This window comes from Hemitrygon akajei, chromosome 7 (genome assembly GCF_048418815.1).
Source record: "Hemitrygon akajei chromosome 7, sHemAka1.3, whole genome shotgun sequence".
NCBI lineage: Eukaryota > Metazoa > Chordata > Chondrichthyes > Myliobatiformes > Dasyatidae > Hemitrygon > Hemitrygon akajei.
The window spans coordinates 105,901,696-105,919,318 of NC_133130.1; the positions used below are offsets into that span (position 1 = coordinate 105,901,696).

General features: G+C 46.1%; 1 protein-coding gene across 1 annotated transcript in view; it reads left to right on the top strand.

Moving 5' to 3' along the window:
• The first annotated feature begins 10,759 nt into the window (after positions 1 to 10,759).
• Positions 10,760 to 17,623, top strand: part of plg (plasminogen) — an 87,035-nt gene continuing 80,171 nt past the window's right edge. Inside the window, exons 1-3 of the mRNA XM_073051618.1 lie at positions 10,760 to 10,924; positions 11,016 to 11,151; positions 14,650 to 14,756. Coding sequence (XP_072907719.1) covers positions 10,879 to 10,924; positions 11,016 to 11,151; positions 14,650 to 14,756 — 289 coding nt within the window. The 5' untranslated portion in view covers positions 10,760 to 10,878. The remainder of the gene's footprint in view (positions 10,925 to 11,015; positions 11,152 to 14,649; positions 14,757 to 17,623) is intronic.

The window sequence follows — 17,623 nt, forward strand, 5'->3', positions numbered from 1 at the left end:
CCTGTGCCACGTGACAGTGAGTATAGGAATATAAACAGGTGGAGGATAAATCTGTGGCTGAGGGATTGGAGCAGGGGGCAGGGATTCAGTTTTCTGGATCACTGGGACCTCTTTTGGGGCAGGTGTGACCTATACAAAAAAGACGGGTTGCACTTGAATCCAAGGGGGCAAATATGGCAGGGAGGTTTGCTAAGGCTCCTGGGGAGAGTTTAAACTAGAATTGTTGGGGTGGTGGGAACTGAACTGAAGAGATGGAGGAAGAGGTGGTTGGCTCACAAATAGAGAGAGCTTGGAGACAGTGATAGAGGGCGGATAGGCAGGTGGAAGAGAAGCGATGCGCTCAGACTGATGGTTTGAGATGGGTGTATTTTAATGCAAGTATTATGTAGAAAGCAGATGAGCTTAGAGCGTGGATCAGCACTTGGAGCTATCACGCTTTGGCCTTTACAGAGACTTGGATGGCCTAGGAGCAGGAATGGTTACTTCGAGTGCCAGGCCACTTCTCAGCCCAGTTTTGCATCCTAACAATGTCCTGTTGTAACCTCTGACAGCCCTCCACAATATTCACTACACCTCCAACCTTTGAGTCATCATCAAATTTACTAACCCATCCCTCTACTACTTCAACAAGGTCATTTATAAAAATCATGAAGAGTAAGAGTCCCAGAACAGATCCTGGAAGCACACCACTGGTCACCGACCTCCATGCAGAATATGACCCATCTACAACCACTCTTTGCCTTCTGTGGGAAAGCCAGTTCTGGATCCACAAAGCAATTTCCCCTTAGCTCCCATGCCTCCTTACTTTCTCAATAAGCCTTGCATGGGGTACCTTATCAAATGCCTTGCTGAAATCCATATACACTACATCTACTGCTCTACCTTCATCAACGTGTTTAGTCACATCTTCAAAAAATTCAATCAGGCTCGTAAGGCACGACCTGCCCTTGACAAAGCCATGTTGACAATTCCTAATCATATTATGCCTCTCCAAATGTTCATAAATCCTGCCTCTCAGGATCTTCTCCATTATCTTACCAACCACTGAAGAAAGACTCAGTGGTCTATAATTTCCTGGGCTATCTCTACTCCCTTCCTTGAATAAGGAACAACATCCGCAACCCTCCAATTCTCTGGAACCTCTCCCATCCTCATTGATGATGCAAAGATCATCGCCAGAGGCTCAGCAATCTCCTCCCTTGCTTCCCACAGTAGCCTGGGGTACATCCCATCTGGTCCTGGTGACTTATCCAACTTGATGCTTTATGAAAGCTTCAGCACATCCTCTTTCTTAATATCTACACGCTCAAGCTTTTCAGTCTGCTTTAAGTCATCCCTATAATCGCCAAGATCCCTTTCCGTAGTGAATACTGAAGCAAAGTACTCATTAAGTACCTCTGCTATCTCCTCTGGTTCCATGCACACTTTTCCCCTGTCACACTTGATTGATCCTATTCTCTCAAGTCTTATCCTCTTACTCTTCACATTCTCATAGAATGCCTTGGGGTTTTCCTTGATCCCGTCTGCCAAGGCCTTCTCATGGCCCCTTCTGGCTCTCCTACTTTCATTTTTAAGCACCTTGCTGTTAGCCTTATAATCTTCTAGATTCATATCATTACCTAGTTTTTTGAACCTTTCGTAAGCTCTTTTCTTCTTGACTAGATTTACAACAGCCTTTGTACACCATGGTTCCTGTACCCGACCACCCTTTCCCTGTCTCATTGGAATGTACCTGTGCAGAACTCCACACAAATATCCCCTGAACATTTGTCACATTTCTTCCATACGTTTCCTTGAGAACATCTGTTTCCAATTTATGCTTCCAAGTTCCTGCCTGATACCCTCATATTTCCCCTAACTCCAATTAAACATTTTCCTAACTTGTCTGTTCCTACCCCTCTCCAATGCTATGGTAAAGGAGATAGAATTGTGATTATTATCTCCAAAATGCTCTCCCACTGAGAGATCTGACACTGGACCAGGTTCATTTCCCAAAACCAGATCAAGTACAGCCTCTCCTCTTGTAGGCTTATCTACATGTTGTGTCAAAAAACCTCCTGAACACATCTAACAAACTCCACCCCATCTAAACCCCTCACTCTACGGAGATGTCCATCAATATTTGGGAAATTCAAATCTCCCTCCACAACAACCCTGTTATTATTACACCTTTCCAGAATCTGTCTCCCTATCTGCTCCTCAATGTCCCTGTTACTATTGGGTGGTCTATAAAAAACACCCAGCAGAGTTACGTGGCATTGTCACGTGGCACAGGCAGTAATCCCAAGGAAGCAAGGTTTTAAAACTGGAGCTGAAAAACTGATTCCCGTGCAGAGAACTGACCCCATGTCAAGTTTACTGATGGCACAACTTTTGTGGGCTGTTTCAAATGGGGTGATGAATCAGGACACAGGAGGGAGACTGAGTGATCTCATAACAATAACCTCCCACACTATGTCAGCAAGACCAAGAAAATGATTGTGGACTTCAGGAGAGGGAAACCAGAGGTCCATGAGCCAGTCCTCATTGGAGGTTCAGAGGTGGAGAGGGTTAGCAACTTTAAATTCCTGGCTGTTACTATTTTGGAGGGCCTGTCCTGCACTCAGCAAGTAAGTGCAATTGTGAAGAAAGCACAGTAGCGTCTCTAAACACAAAAATACAACTGCAGATGCTGTGGATCAAAGAATACGTACATAATGCTGGAAGAACTCAGCAGGTCAGGCAGCATCCGTGAGAAAAGAGTAGCCAACGTTTCGGGCCGAGACCCTTCATCAGGAATGGGGGGGAAGAGAGGGCCGAAGCCCAGTAGTTTCTCTATTTCCCTAGTAGTCTGTGGAGTTTCAGCATGACACCTAAAACTTTGACAAACTTCTATTGATGTGTAGTGGAGAGTATACTTACTGGCTGCATCACGGCCTGGTATGGAAACATCAATGCCTTTGAATGGAAAATGCTACAAAAGGTAGTGGATTCAGTCCAGTACATCACAGGTAAAGCCCTCCCAACCATTGAGCACATCTACATGAAATGCAGCATCCAGCATCAGAGATCCCTACCACCAGTTCAGGCTCTCTTCTCTCTGCTGCCATCAGGTAGATGGTATAAGAGCCTTGGGATTTCAACAACAGTTCCTATCTCTCAACCATCAGGCTTTTGAATAAAAGGGAATAACTGCACTCGCTAGCCCATCATTGAAATGTTCCTACAACCAATGATCTCACTTTAAGGACTCATTATCTCATGTTCTTGTTATTTATTGCCATTTATTTATATTTATATTTATATTTGCAGTTTGTTGTCTCTCATTGCACCCTGGTTGATCTTTTGATTCTGTTATAGTTACTATTCTCTGGATTTGCTGAGCATGCTCACAGGAAAATGACTCTCAGGGCTGTATATGATGACATAGATGTACTTTGATAATAAAATTTACTTTGAACTTTAAGTAGAAGTTTGGAACAGAATGATATGAGGTTCGGACAGTGGAGTTCTTGCAGATAAAGAGAAAAATTTTTGCTGAAGGGAAAGGTAATGTGAGAGGAAGAGTCAAGGGGGTTAACACAGCTCTAACCAGCTTGAACAATAGGACAGACCCAAGCTGAAAGGTCCATTCACATTACAAGAGGCAACCATGGAGTGCCAGAGCACAGAACTCATTGGACTGACTGCTTCACCCATTGCTTGGTTAAAAACATCGTCCAATGACAAACCCCGTCAATACAACCCCAGGAGGGTGTATTTGTGTTGCATGTTGACAGAAGGGACACTTTTTAAATAATGATTACCTGCCCTTTGATAAGGAGTTGCGGTAAACCACCTCCTATTCTGGCCTGCTTGGTCTAAAGGTAACATTTCACAACAGCCAGAGTGCATCAGCATGGTTCTGTTGGTGTGTAGTTTAACTTGGGAAGTTTGTGGCAAGGTTTACTGTTGCAATGCATGGTCAAAAAAATTGAGCTCCACAGGAAAAGAAATAAATTGTACTTCCAGAGCTTAAATGCACCTCACAAGCAAGGAATCCACTGCGAACAGGTAGAAAAAGTCCTAAAGAGAGAGACACATAAATCACGGTGATGAGTACAGGGGTTGGGATGTTATGTTGAAGTTGTGTGAGACATTGCTGAGGCCTAATTTGGTGTATTGCACTCAGTTTTGGTCACATACCTACAGGAAAGATATCAATAAGATTGAAAGAGTATAGAGAAAATTTACAAGGATGTTGTTGGGACTTGAGAGCCTGGGTTATAGAGTAAGGTTGAATAGGTTAGGACTTTATTCCCTCGAGCACAGGAGAAAGAGGGGAGATTTGACAGAGGTATACAAAATTATGAGGGGCGTAAATTAGGTATATGCCAGCCGGTTTTTTTTTCCACTGAGGTTGGATGGGACTAGAACAAGAGGTCATTGATTAAGGGTGAAAAGTGAACTACTTAAGGGAGCCAAAGGGGAAACTTCTTCCCTCAGAGGATGGTACAAGTGTGGAATTGATTGCAAAATTTGGATAAGAGATGTATGGAGGGCTGTGGTCCAGGTGCGGGTTGGTGGGACTAGTGAATGTCTCTCTATGCAGGAGTCTCTGCACTGGGGCCCCAGGGTGGAGACTTGCGCAGAGCAGTATCGTGTTTCTAAGTCAGTTTGCGCACTCCCCAGCTGCCAGCCCACAAGGGTCAGTGCATCCTGTACATTTGGAGAGTGAGAGGTTGCAATCCATAAGTTTTTAAAGTTTTTCACTCAGCGAGTGGTGAGTGTGTGGAATGGGCTGCCGGCATCGGTGCTGGAGGTGGATACGATAGGGTCTTTTAGGAGACTTTTGGATAGGTACATGGAGCTTAGAAAAATAGAGTGCAATAGGTAAGCTGTGTAATTTCTAAAGTAGGGACATGTTCGGCACGACTTTGTGGGCTGAAGCGCCTGTATTGTGCTGTAGGTTTTCTATGTTTCTAGGTTTCTATTATCCATAGGCGCTGCTCCTGAAGAGCTGGCAGCACTTTAGCCCCACCTGTTTGGGAGATCTCCCAGTCGGCCTTCTCCTGTGCCTGGTCAAGATGGGTCAAGGGTTCTGCCCGAGCTAATTGTCTTCATCTCTTCAGGGTTATGTCCATGCCGTTGTATCCCTGAAGAAACACATTCGATCCATGGATACAAGGGAGGATTTCTGAGACTGAAGGGTGCTACAAGAGCTTGAGTGCATTCAAAATAAAGATGACTGTGTCTCAATTTGAAGTCTTTGACTGTAAATTATGTGAATACTGGTCAAGATGGCACTGAGCTACAGTCTCTATTGAAGTTCTGACTCAGACTGGGTTGTTTTTTTAGGTTCGTAGGGATGGTTTTGGAGAGAGAGAAGGGAGTTAGGGGTTAGATTAGGGTTTAGGCACAGATATCAGGCCAGAGTCTAGCATTCCACTCCATGCTCAGCACAGACATGGGACATCTATGGCCAGATGTCAGGACGAGGAATGGTGGACACACCTCCTCCCCAGGGTCAGCAAGTCATTGGAAAGTACCAGAATAAGAGTTCTGAGTGTTTGCGGTCCTCGTTCATTGTAATCAGCGAGACCTAGGGCCAATACCAAAGATCGATGCCCGAGGGTTGATCCGTAGTCTGGTAGTCTGCAGAGGCCCAGGTCTCGGGTCCACTGGGGAAGTCAAAGCCCCATGTATCCAAAAGCACAACTCCGCTGGAGGCTTAGGGTGCCCCATCCTGAGATTGGGAATGTGTACAGCTTGTGCGTGGATGGGTGGGTGGGGCGGAGGGGGGGGAACAGGGCTTTATTCGCTATTGTTGTTTTATTTCTTATTGTGTCCTGCTGGTTAAGCTGAGCATGGTGGACATGCTACATTGGTACCAAAATGTATGGCCACACAGTGAGGATCCTTGTGGATGATTGGTCGGGTGCTGTTCCCTGTGGATGATCGGTCGGGTGCTGTTCCCTGCGGATGATCGGCTGGGTGCTGTTCCCTGTGGATCATCGGTTGGGTGCTGTTCCCTGTGGATGATTGGCTGGGTGCTGTTCCCTGTGGATGATCGGTCGGGTGCTGTTCCCTGTGGATGATCGGCTGGGTGCTGTTCCCTGTGGATCATCGGTTGGGTGCTGTTCCCTGTGGATGATCGGCTGGGTGCTGTTCCCTGTGGATCATCGGTTGGGTGCTGTTCCCTGTGGATAATCTGTTGGGTGCTGTTCCCTGTGGATGATCGGTCGGGTGCTGTTCCCTGTGGATGATCGGCTGGGTGCTGTTCCCTGTGGATGATCGGTCGGGTGCTGTTCCCTGTGGATGATCGGCTGGGTGCTGTTCCCTGTGGATGATCGGTCGGGTGCTGTTCCCTGTGGATGATCGGCTGGGTGCTGTTCCCTGTGGATGATCGGTCGGGTGCTGTTCCCTGTGGACAAACTCCTGACAGACAGTGGCAGGAATCGAACCCTGATCTTACAGCCGACACTGTAAGACAATGCACTACCCAGCTACCCAGCTGTGCCCATTTGAGTGCCAATTGATCAATGTGCTGCTAAGCTGTAGTGATTAGGATTGTGCCAGTTGATTCAAGAATCATATCGTTGAAAGGAAGTTGCTGCTCTTGGACCTTGTGGTATGGGACTTTGAGCTTTCTGTAGCTCCTGCCCAGTGGTAGCCATGAGAAGAGGACATGGGCCAGATTGTGAGTCTTCGAGGGATCTTGGGATCAATGTCCATAGATCTGTCAAAGTTGCTGCACAAGTTGATAGTGTTGTTAAGAAGGGGTATGGTGTGTTGGACTTCAGGGAATTGAGTTCAAATGGCATGAGGTAGTTTTGCAGCTCTCCTGGTTAGACTATAAGACACACACGTAGAATTAGGTTATTTGGCCCGTCTTGGAATACCACACTTGGTATATTGGGTTCAGTTCCAGTCATCTCATTACAGGAATGAAGCTTTAGAGAGGGTGCAGAGGAGATTTACCAGGATCTGTCCAGCCTAGATGGCATGGCTTATGAAGATAGACTGAGGTGTCTCTTTGGAGTGAAGGAGGATGAGATAATGGATAATAGATAATAAGAGGCATAGATTGACTGGACAGCCAGAAATTTTTTCCCAGGGTGGAAATAGCTAATACAAGGAGGCATAATTTTAAGGTGATTGGAGGGAAGTATAGAGGGGATGTCAGAGGTAAGTTCTTTACACAGAGAGTGGTGGGTGTGTGGAACTCCCTGCCAGCGGTGGTGTAGTGGAGGCAGATATGTTAGGGACATTTAAGAAACTTATAGTTAGGTACATGGATGATAAAAAAAAATCAAAGGTTACTTAGGAAAAGTTAGACTGTTCTTTGGCACATCATGGCCTGAAGCGCCTGTTCTGTACTGGGCTGTCATGACCTGTTTTAAAACTTTACAGCTGAGAACTTTGTAGCTGTTTCTGTTGGTAATGACAAAGAGATGTAATTAATGAAATGGATACAGAAGCTATTTGAAAATTTAGGGTGTTATAAAGTTGTGTATTGCTTTTCTAAGAAGCAAGGAGTTGCATTCGACAATTATGACAATTTACCAGTTCAATGCCAGAGCTCTGTGCTTCCTCTGGGCCGCACACGGTGAGAGTGAGGAGTGAAGCTGTGTTACCTGGAGCGTCTGCAGGACTGGAGAAGCTATGGATGTTCTCAGAGCAGAGAAATTAAAGGGAAAATCACAAGCAGCCGAACATGCTGCATCACGGCTTGATACGGAAACTGCACTGCGAACAATTGGAAGGCTGTACAATGGGTGGTCAAAACTGTCTAACGCATTATCACACTGATCCGATGCATCATCACTCTGACCCAACCCGTCATCACTCTGACCCAACCCGTCATCACTCTGACCCAACCCGTCATCACACTGACCCAACCCGTCATCGCTCTGACCCAAACCGTCATCACACTGACCCAACCCGTCATCACACTGACCCAACCCGTCATCGCTCTGACCCAACCCGTCATCACACTGACCCAACCCGTCATCGCTCTGACCCAACCCGTCATCACACTGACCCAACCCGTCATCGCTCTGACCCAAACCGTCATCACACTGACCCAACCCGTCATCACTCTGACCCAACCCATCATCACTCTGACCCAAACCGTCATCACTCTGACCCAACCCGTCATCACACTGACCCAACCCGTCATCACTCTGACCCAACCCATCATCACTCTGACCCAAACCGTCATCACTCTGACCCAACCCGTCATCACACTGACCCAACCCGTCATCACTCTGACCCAACCCATCATCACTCTGACCCAAACCGTCATCACACTGACCCAACCCGTCATCACTCTGACCCAAACCGTCATCACACTGACCCAACCCATCATCACTCTGACCCAACCCGTCATCACACTGACCCAACCCGTCGTCACTCTGACCCAACCCATCATCACTCTGACCCAAACCGTCATCACACTGACCCAACCCGTCATCACTCTGACCCAAACCGTCATCACACTGACTCAATCCGTCATCACTCTGACCCAACCCGTCATCACACTGACCCAAACCGTCATCACACTGACCCAACCCGTCATCACTCTGACCCAACCCATCATCACTCTGACCCAAACCGTCATCACACTGACCCAACCCATCATCACTCTGACCCAAACCGTCATCACACTGACTCAATCCGTCATCACACTGACCCAACCCGTCATCACACTGACCCAACCCGTCGTCACTCTGACCCAACCCATCATCACTCTGACCCAAACCGTCATCACACTGACCCAACCCATCATCACTCTGACCCAAACCGTCATCACACTGACTCAATCCGTCATCACACTGACCCAACCCGTCATCACACTGACCCAAACCGTCATCACACTGACCCAACCCGTCATCACTCTGACCCAACCCATCATCACTCTGACCCAAACCGTCATCACACTGACCCAACCCATCATCAAGGACACATATACAGAAAGGTGCCAGAAAAAGCCAGCAATATCAAGGAAGGATCCACCTCTCCCTGCTCATGGAATGTTTGTCCCACCCCCATCAGACAAGATGCTACGATCATCCACACCCAGACCAGCAGACTCAAAAACAGTAGCTCTCCCCAGGCAGTAAGGCTGATCAACACCCCCACCCACTAACCCACCCCTCCACACCACCACCCAGTAACCCACCCATGCACACCCCTACCCACTGACACACCCCTCCACACCCCCACCCACTGACCCACCCCTCCACTCCCCCACCCTCAACAGCCCCACTTACTGACACACCCCTCAACACCCTCAACCACTGACCCACCCCTCCACATCCCTACCCACTGACCCACCCCTCCACACCCCCACACACTGACACACCCCTCCACACCCTCAACCACTGACACACCCCTCCACACCCCCACCCACTGGCCCATCCCTCCACACCCTCAACCACTGACACACCCCTCCACATCCCTACCCACTGACACACCCCTCCACACCCCCACCCACTGGCCCATCCCTCAACATCCCACTGTTGTAGTCTGAGCTGCTGTCCACACAAATGGCTGCTCAGTGACTTCACTGACTCCCCGCACAGTAATGTGTTGTCTTCCTGCCCCTTGTACAGGACACCACGTTGCCTCAGTATTCACACATCTCCATTTGAATTCCTTAATTCACAGCCTTATTTTGTTGTGCCAGATGGAGGCCACCTCGACGAACAAGCCGGACTCCACAAAAGTGATCTGTTCTCTCCAGTTTCAATTATTCATGCATCACAAATAGGCTCAGGGCTGCCATGCTTTTAAGAAGCAATCGCAGTAGGGGTCCCACATGTTCACACGCAGCCACCAACCCCACCCTCCACGTTCACAGTGACACAGAGTCTGCCAGCAGGCCACTTCCAGGGAGGCTGGGCCGGATTACGTTTTCTGGGCTCCCACGTTACTGGCTGTCAGTAACGATGAGGTGGCAGTGTATCAACAGTACCAGTGACTTCCCACTTCTCTGTTCATATCGGCTCACCCAGCAGTTCCCTCCTCACTCTCCTTGCTGACGGCTGGCTCTCTGTCCAGCCACCATTTTTGAACCATCTCCACCTTTTCAAATCTCCCCCTAGCTACATGCCTTTCCCCAAATTTCCATTCTTGCTCACCCCCAAGTTTTCTGTGGGCTTGCACTTAGCTGACAAGACTCACAGCTGGGGAAGCCGATGGAATTGATGGCTTTGAGATACAAAGATAGTTGGAGGGCCAGGGAGTGTGGGGAAGCAGGGAATCTGCAGAAGGACTTAGACAGATTGGGAGAATTGGAAAAGAAGTGACAGATGGAATACAGTGTGGGGAAGTGTGTGGTCATGAACTTAGGTAGAAGGAACAGAAGTGTAGACTCTCTCTTCTATTGTCATATACACAAGTACACGTATGCATAGGTGCAATGAAAAAGCTACTTGCAGCAGTATCACAGACACAGAGCATCAGATGAGTAGAATTCACAAGAAAAAGCATAAATTTTATGCACTGGCAAATCTGTTCAGGTATGTAAAGATAAGAGAGGGCACTCGTTGGGGCTCCAACCTTGCACGCAGCCGGGGTCCACTGTCCGACTCTGCATACGCCAGTGAATGCCAAGTTCCCTCACGCTTCCCTCAAGCACTTCCACCACCAGAGCAGATCCAACTGAGTGACCTATGACACCAGCATGGGCCTCGGTTTTGTGACCAGATTTCTCTGACACACAGTGCTCTGAATGGTCGGGGAACATTGGCAGGGTTTGTGAACTCTTTGTTTAGAGAAGGATCGACTATCTCGAAATGCAAAGTTGCCCTGTGTGCCTGGGGATGTTTGTTCACTGAAGCAAGGATTCCTGTCAGCGACAAGGACCCACGGGCTTAACAAGGGCTCCCAACTTGTCTGAAATCAAGATTTAAAATGCTTCTTTGTTTGAAACTCCTTTTACTGACTTTGTCATATTGTGGTGAGTAAAATTCATCACTGATTTGGCAGCTCTTGTGTGAGAGGCGATGGTTATCGCAAAACATAATAATACAGAGGCTTTTTTTTCACAGTACAAGGTGATATATTGAGTGACTATGTTAAAACAGAAGGAGCCTGGATTTCTTCTGTGAGAGAAGTGAGATATCCCCTGCTCAGTGTTGAAGAATGTGCAGCAAAGTGTAATGGGGAAAACACCCTTCTCTGCAGGTAAACTTTTACTTCTTATGAAATAGAACTTCATTCATACAGGACAGGTTTCAGGTAAATAAGTTTTAAAAATATACTGGACAACAACTTTTTTGAAGGCTTGCTTCCTCAGTTTTGTTTTGGTTATGATGGACCCCTTGAAGCTGAACACAAATAGCTGGGGTTTTACTCTCTGGAGAGGAGGATGAGAGGAGAAATGATAGAGGTATACAAGATATTAAGAGGAATAGATAGGGTGGATAGCCAGCGCCTCTTCCCCAGGGCACCACTGCCCAATACAAGAGGACACGGCTTTAAGGTAAGGGGTGGGAAATTCAAGGGGGATATTAGAGGAAGGTTTTTTACTCAGAGACTGGTTGGTGCATGGAATGCACTGCCTGAGTCAGTGGTAGAGACAGATACACTAGTGAAATTTAAGAGACTACTAGACAGGTATATGGAGGAATTTAAGGTGGAGGGTTATATGGGAGGCAGGATTTAAGGGTCGGCACAGCATTGTGGGCCGAAGGGCCTGTACTGTGCTGTATTGTTCTATGTTCTATATAATTTCAAACTACTAGTATCACAGAGGAATTTGGAGAAACAATAAATTAACTTTTATTGAATATAATTGCATAATGGTGCTGATGCTGTCAATAGTGCAACTAAGCTAAAAATGTTTTGTTGATGGTTTTCATTTGTACTCAGTGTCTGAGGCTTTCTGCTTAAGTGTCCAACAATAATCGGCCAGCATTGATGGATTCCAGTTGCCCTGATATCGTTTCTCCATGATTGCAATGTCCTGGTGAAACCTTTCACCATGCTCGTCACTGACGGCGTCACGATTTGCAAGGAGGAAGTCTCTATGGGAATACAGAAAATGAATCTGGAGTGACATGTTGCACTTCATAGTTTTGTCTGCTTGAAGCATGTTGTCAGCCAGCTGTACTTTGGTGCTCTGTAGTTGCCAAGAAAATTTTCAGACGACATGCCTTCCATGCGATTTTCTCTGGTCCCACCAGAAGTCCTTTGAATTGCCTGCCATTGATGACCTCTTCGATTTGTAGACCATCAAATGATCTCGGCATCAATTATTCTGACTTGAATTATGAATTGAAATAACAAATATAGGTGATTTCAATAAAATGGTGTGTGACAGGGAAATTTCATGGCGATTTCCGTGACCAGCAGCCCAAAATCCATCAGATACACCCTAAAGTATTCAGCAAGCAAAATCTTTGTTCTCTGGTGATATCAGTCAGATGCTTTGCACTCAACCAGAAGACTGGAGACCTGTGTTTCTGCTCAGCGAGAATGGCGTAAAGCTCTGCCTCCTTGATGAAGACACAAGAGACTGCAGATGCTGGGATCTGGAGCTGCAACCAACATTTTGGAGGAACTCAGAAGATTAAGCAGCATCTGTGAGGGGACAGGTTTTGACTTAAAGTGTCCACATTTCCTTACAGTCCACAGATCACAATCAGATTTAATATCACTGGCATATGCTGCGAAATTTGTTGTTTGGCTGCAGCAGTACATTATAATACATAATAATATAAAAACAATAAATTAATGTATCTGCCTTTACTACCACTCCAACAGTGCATCCCCCATACCCACCACTCTGTGTATAAGTCCTGCCTCTGACATTGCCCCCCCCCCCAACCCCTATATTTTGCTCTCATCACCTTTAGGTTTTGCCCTACTTGTATTGACTGTTTCTGCCCTGAGAAAAGACCTCTGGCTGTCAGAATCAGAAGCAGGTTTAATATCACTGGCATATGTTGTGGGATTTGTTGTTTTGTGACAGCAGTACATCAGAATACAATAATAAAAAGCTATAAGTTACAGTAAGAACTATACATAAAAATTAAATTAAATAAGTATATACATTTTTTGTCCACCGGTTCATTGTCCATTCAGAAATCTGATGGTGGAGGGGAAGAAGCCGTTCCTGAAAGGTTGGGTGTGAGTCTTCAGGCCCCTGTAGCTCCTCTCTGATGGTGGCAATGAGAAGAGGGCTGGTATGTCCTGGGTGGTGTGGCTCAACTTGCCGACTGCCTCCAGCAGGTTGTTCTTGGTTCTTTTGATGACACCATCTCTATTCTGGTCGAATCCAATATGAAAAAGGAGCATTCCTCCCTGTTTCACTTGCAATTAGAAAACTTAATTGTTCCAGAACATCCTCCCTCGATAAACGACAGATTTCTCTGACTGATTGGTTATTTGCCTCCTTGCTGTGGGAACTTTTCCTTCAACTCAAGGAGTATGTAATTGACAGATTAGTACTCGGGCTGTAAAATCTTCCGAACAAGGGGGAGAGCAGATTCACACTTTGACTACGATTCTCTTTTCAGTGTTTTGACACTTATTAATCCTCATGCTTATTTCAAGTATTTGCAGTTATGATATGACATCTTCGAATTTTAAAATGTGATAGGGCATGGCAACAGAGTGGGTCACTGTGACTTGGAGCCTGTGGCTGTGACAACATAAAATGTCTGAAGCAAATTTCAGCGCTGTAACTTCTACAGATACTAAGAGCTTCAGTGGTGGAACAATCGCATTGCTTGAGGTCCAGCTGTTCAAAGTAGTGTGGAATAGAACACCAGGGCCTTAAGTTCTGCAGGAGGTCCAGAACATCATTAGCAAAGAGGACTTCTACCAAATTTATGGCAGTGCAGAAAGAGGGCATGTGACCAATGCAAGGCTAAGACGCCCTCAGGACCATTACACAACATCTTTACGCTTTTATAAACCAGCTTAGAAACAGTGGAATCACAAGAGACTGCAGGAGCTGGAAATCTCAAGCAACACACAGAGGAGATGAAGGACCTCAGCAGATCAGGCAGTGCCTATGAAGGGAGATGGACAGTTGATGTTTCAGGTTGAAACCCTTCGTCAGGACTGGAAAGAAATGGGGGTTGGAATTGCCGGTATAGATAAGTGGAAGGAAGGAGTGGATCAGGAGCTGGCAGGTGACAGGTGGATCCAGATGCAGGGGATGATGGGCAGGTGGGGGAGGGAGGGGAGAGAGTGAATGATGTAAGAAGCTGGGAGGTGATAGGTGAAAATGACAGCGGGCTGAAGAAGATGGAATCTGATAGGAGAGGACAGTGGAGGGAGGGAGGTGGTGGGGGGGGGGGGAACCAGTGGGAGGCATGTGTCGGTGAAGGGCAAATGGAAAGGGTGGGGTAGAGAAAAGAGGGTACAAATAAAACGGTGGCAAATTATTGTAAATTTCTATTACATGGCAGAGTTGATGAAGAAAATGTAAAAACCTGCTTTCTGCACTGAATGGCATTGGCCTCAGTGTGTTCAGTCTTGCCTATGTCGCTGAGGTAACAGTGATTGTGAACATCATCAGATTAACTGGCTAATGCCCAGCTGTCCTGATTCTGAAATGAAGATTGGGAGTTTGGACGATGGGGATTTAGAACAGGCCCTCTGCAGTAGCACTTCAAATCAAAATCTCCCCGATGTTGAGTGCAGCTCATCACAGTGTATTCTGTTTGCCAGGGCCTTCCTCTATAACCCGAAGGATCAGGAGTGCACCCTGAAAGCGGACAACAGTCGCATGCAGGAGGTGTTGAGAAGAACAAATACTATCCTCTATGAGAAAGAAGGTAAAGTTTAACTAGCTGAAAAATGCGCAGACAATACATTGCAAGTTAAACACCACCATGTGTAAAATAACAACGGTGATTACAGGTAGCAGCATCTAATAGAATCCTGGAGTCATACAGCATGAAACAGGCCCTTAATAGTCGATGTGTTCCAAAATTCCCATCGGAGCTAATCCCATTTGCCCATGTTTTTCCCATATCCCTCTAAACCTTTCCCATCCATGTCCCTGTCCAAGTGTCCTTTAAATGTTAATGTACTTGCCTCAGCCACTTCCTCCAGCTTGTTCCATATATATACACCCCTCTAGGTGAAAAAGTTGCTTACTTACACCACCCCCCAAAAAAAATTTCTCCCCTCTCACCTTAAGCCAGTGCCCTCCACTTTTCAATTCCCTGACCGTGGAAGAAAGGATTGTGGAAAGGATTGTAGAACAGTGTGGCACTGGGACAGGCCCTGTGGCCTACAATACCTGTCCTGACCAGGATGCTAATTTTAACCAGTTCCATCTGCCCACACACAGTCTTTTACCCTCCATTTGCTGCCTGTCTTAAAGAAAAGCTAATTCCTGTGCTATTTGAGGACCAGATAATGGTGGAGCACTGAGTTTGTGACAGGCTCTGGGTGTGTGATCAGTCTTCCCATTCAGCCAAGCTCCTACCCCGCCAAAATGGTTAACAATTTACAAGAATGTTGCTGGGACTTGAGGACCTGAGTTATAGGAAGATATTAAATAGGTTAGGACTTTATTCGCTGGAGTGTAGGAGAATGAGGGGAAATTTGATAGAGGTTTACGCAATTATTGTGTGTACAGACAGGGCAAATGCAAGCAGGCTTTTTCCACTGAGGTTGGGTGACAGTTAAGCTAAAGGTCATGAGCTAAGGGTGAAAGGTGAAATGTTTAAGGGAGACATGAGGGGAAACTTCTTCATTCAGAGAGTGGTGAGAGCGTAGAATGAGCTGTCATCTGAAGTGGCAGATGTACGTTTGATTTCAACATTTAAGAGAAGTTCACTCTGTACACATCAGACTTCCAATATAACTCGGAGTCCTGCCATGTGCAGAAGTTCGCTGATGACACGGCCATAGTGGGGTGTGTCAGGAATGGACAGGAGGAGGAGTATAGGAAACTGATACAGGACTTTGTGATATGGTGCAACTCAAACTACCTGCGTCTCAATATCACCAAGACCAAGGAGATGGTGGTGGACTTTAGGAGATCTAGGCCTCATATGGAGCCAGTGATCATTAATGGAGAATGTGTGGAGCAGGTTAAGACCTACAAGTATCTGGGAGTACAGTTAGACGAGAAGCTAGACTGGACTGCCAACACAGATGCCTTGTGCAAGAAGGCACAGAGTCGACTGTACTTCCTTAGAAGGTTGGCGTCATTCAATATCTGCAGTGAGATGCTGAAGATGTTCTATAGGTCAGTTGTGGAGAGCGCCCTCTTCTTTGTGGTGGCGTGTTGGGGAGGAAGCATTAAGAAGAGGGACGCCTCACGTCTTAATAAGCTGGTAAGGAAGGCGGGCTCTGTCGTGGGCAAAGTACTGGAGAGTTTAACATCGGCAGCTGAGCGAAGGGCGCTGAGTAGGCTACGGTCAATTATGGATAACTCTGAACATCCTCTACATAGCACCATCCAGAGACAGAGAAGCAGTTTCAGCGACAGGTTACTATCGATGCAATGCTCCTCAGACAGGATGAAGAGGTCAATACTCCCCAATGCCATTAGGCTTTACAATTCTACCGCCAGGACTTAAGAACTTTTTAAAAGCTATTATTAATGCTTTTTGAGATAGTGATTTAGATGCATATCATATTTTTTTTTACTGAGTTAAGTATTGTATGTAATTAGTTTTGCTACAACAAGTGTATGGGACATTGGAAAAAATGTTGAATTTCCCCATGGGGATGAATAAAGTATCTATCTATCTATCTAAGTTTGGATAGGTACATAGATGATTGGGTGTAGGTCCAGCATGGACCAGATGGCCAAAGAGCCTGTTTTCGAGCTGCAGTGTTCCAAGACTCTATGACTCCATTTCTATGCTTCCCAGTTCTATGATCGAATTCACCCTGAAATTTGGGAAGGAGAAACTAAAGCCGGATGTATCGGTATTACAGGAGGGTAGAGGGAATTACAGAGGCATACGAGAGGAGTTGGCCAGAATTGATTGGAAAAGAATACTGGCGGGGTGATGGAAGAACAGCAATGGCTGGAATTTCTGGGAGCAATTTGGAAGACACAGAATATATACATCCCAAAAAGGAATAAGTATTCTAAAGGCAAGATGACACAACCATGGCTGACAAGAGAAGTCAAAGCCAACATAAAAGCTAAAGAGAGGGTATATAATACAGCAAAAATTGATGGGTAGTTAGAGGATTGGGAAGCTGTTAAAAACCACCAGAAGGCAACTGAAAAAGTCATCAAGAAGGTAAAGATAGAACACAAAAGTAAGCTAGCCAATAATGTTAAAGAGGATACCAAAAATTTCTTCAGATACATAAAGTGTAAAAGAGAAATGAAAGTGGATATCGGACCATTGGAAAATGATACTGGAGAGGTAGTAATGGGGGACAATGGTGGGCGAACTGAATAAGTATTTTGCATCAGTATTCAATGTGGAAGACATTAGCAATTTGGTGGAAGTTCCAGGTGTCAGGGGTCATGAGGCGTGTGAGGTTACCATTACTAGAGAGAAGGTTCTTGGGAAACTGAAAGGCTTGAAGATAGCTAAGTCACCTGGACTAGATGGTGTATACCCCAGGGTTCTAAAAGAGGTGGGTACAGAGATTCTGGGTGCATTAGTAATGATCTTTCAAGAATACTAGATTCTGGAATGGTTCTGGTAGACTGGAAAAT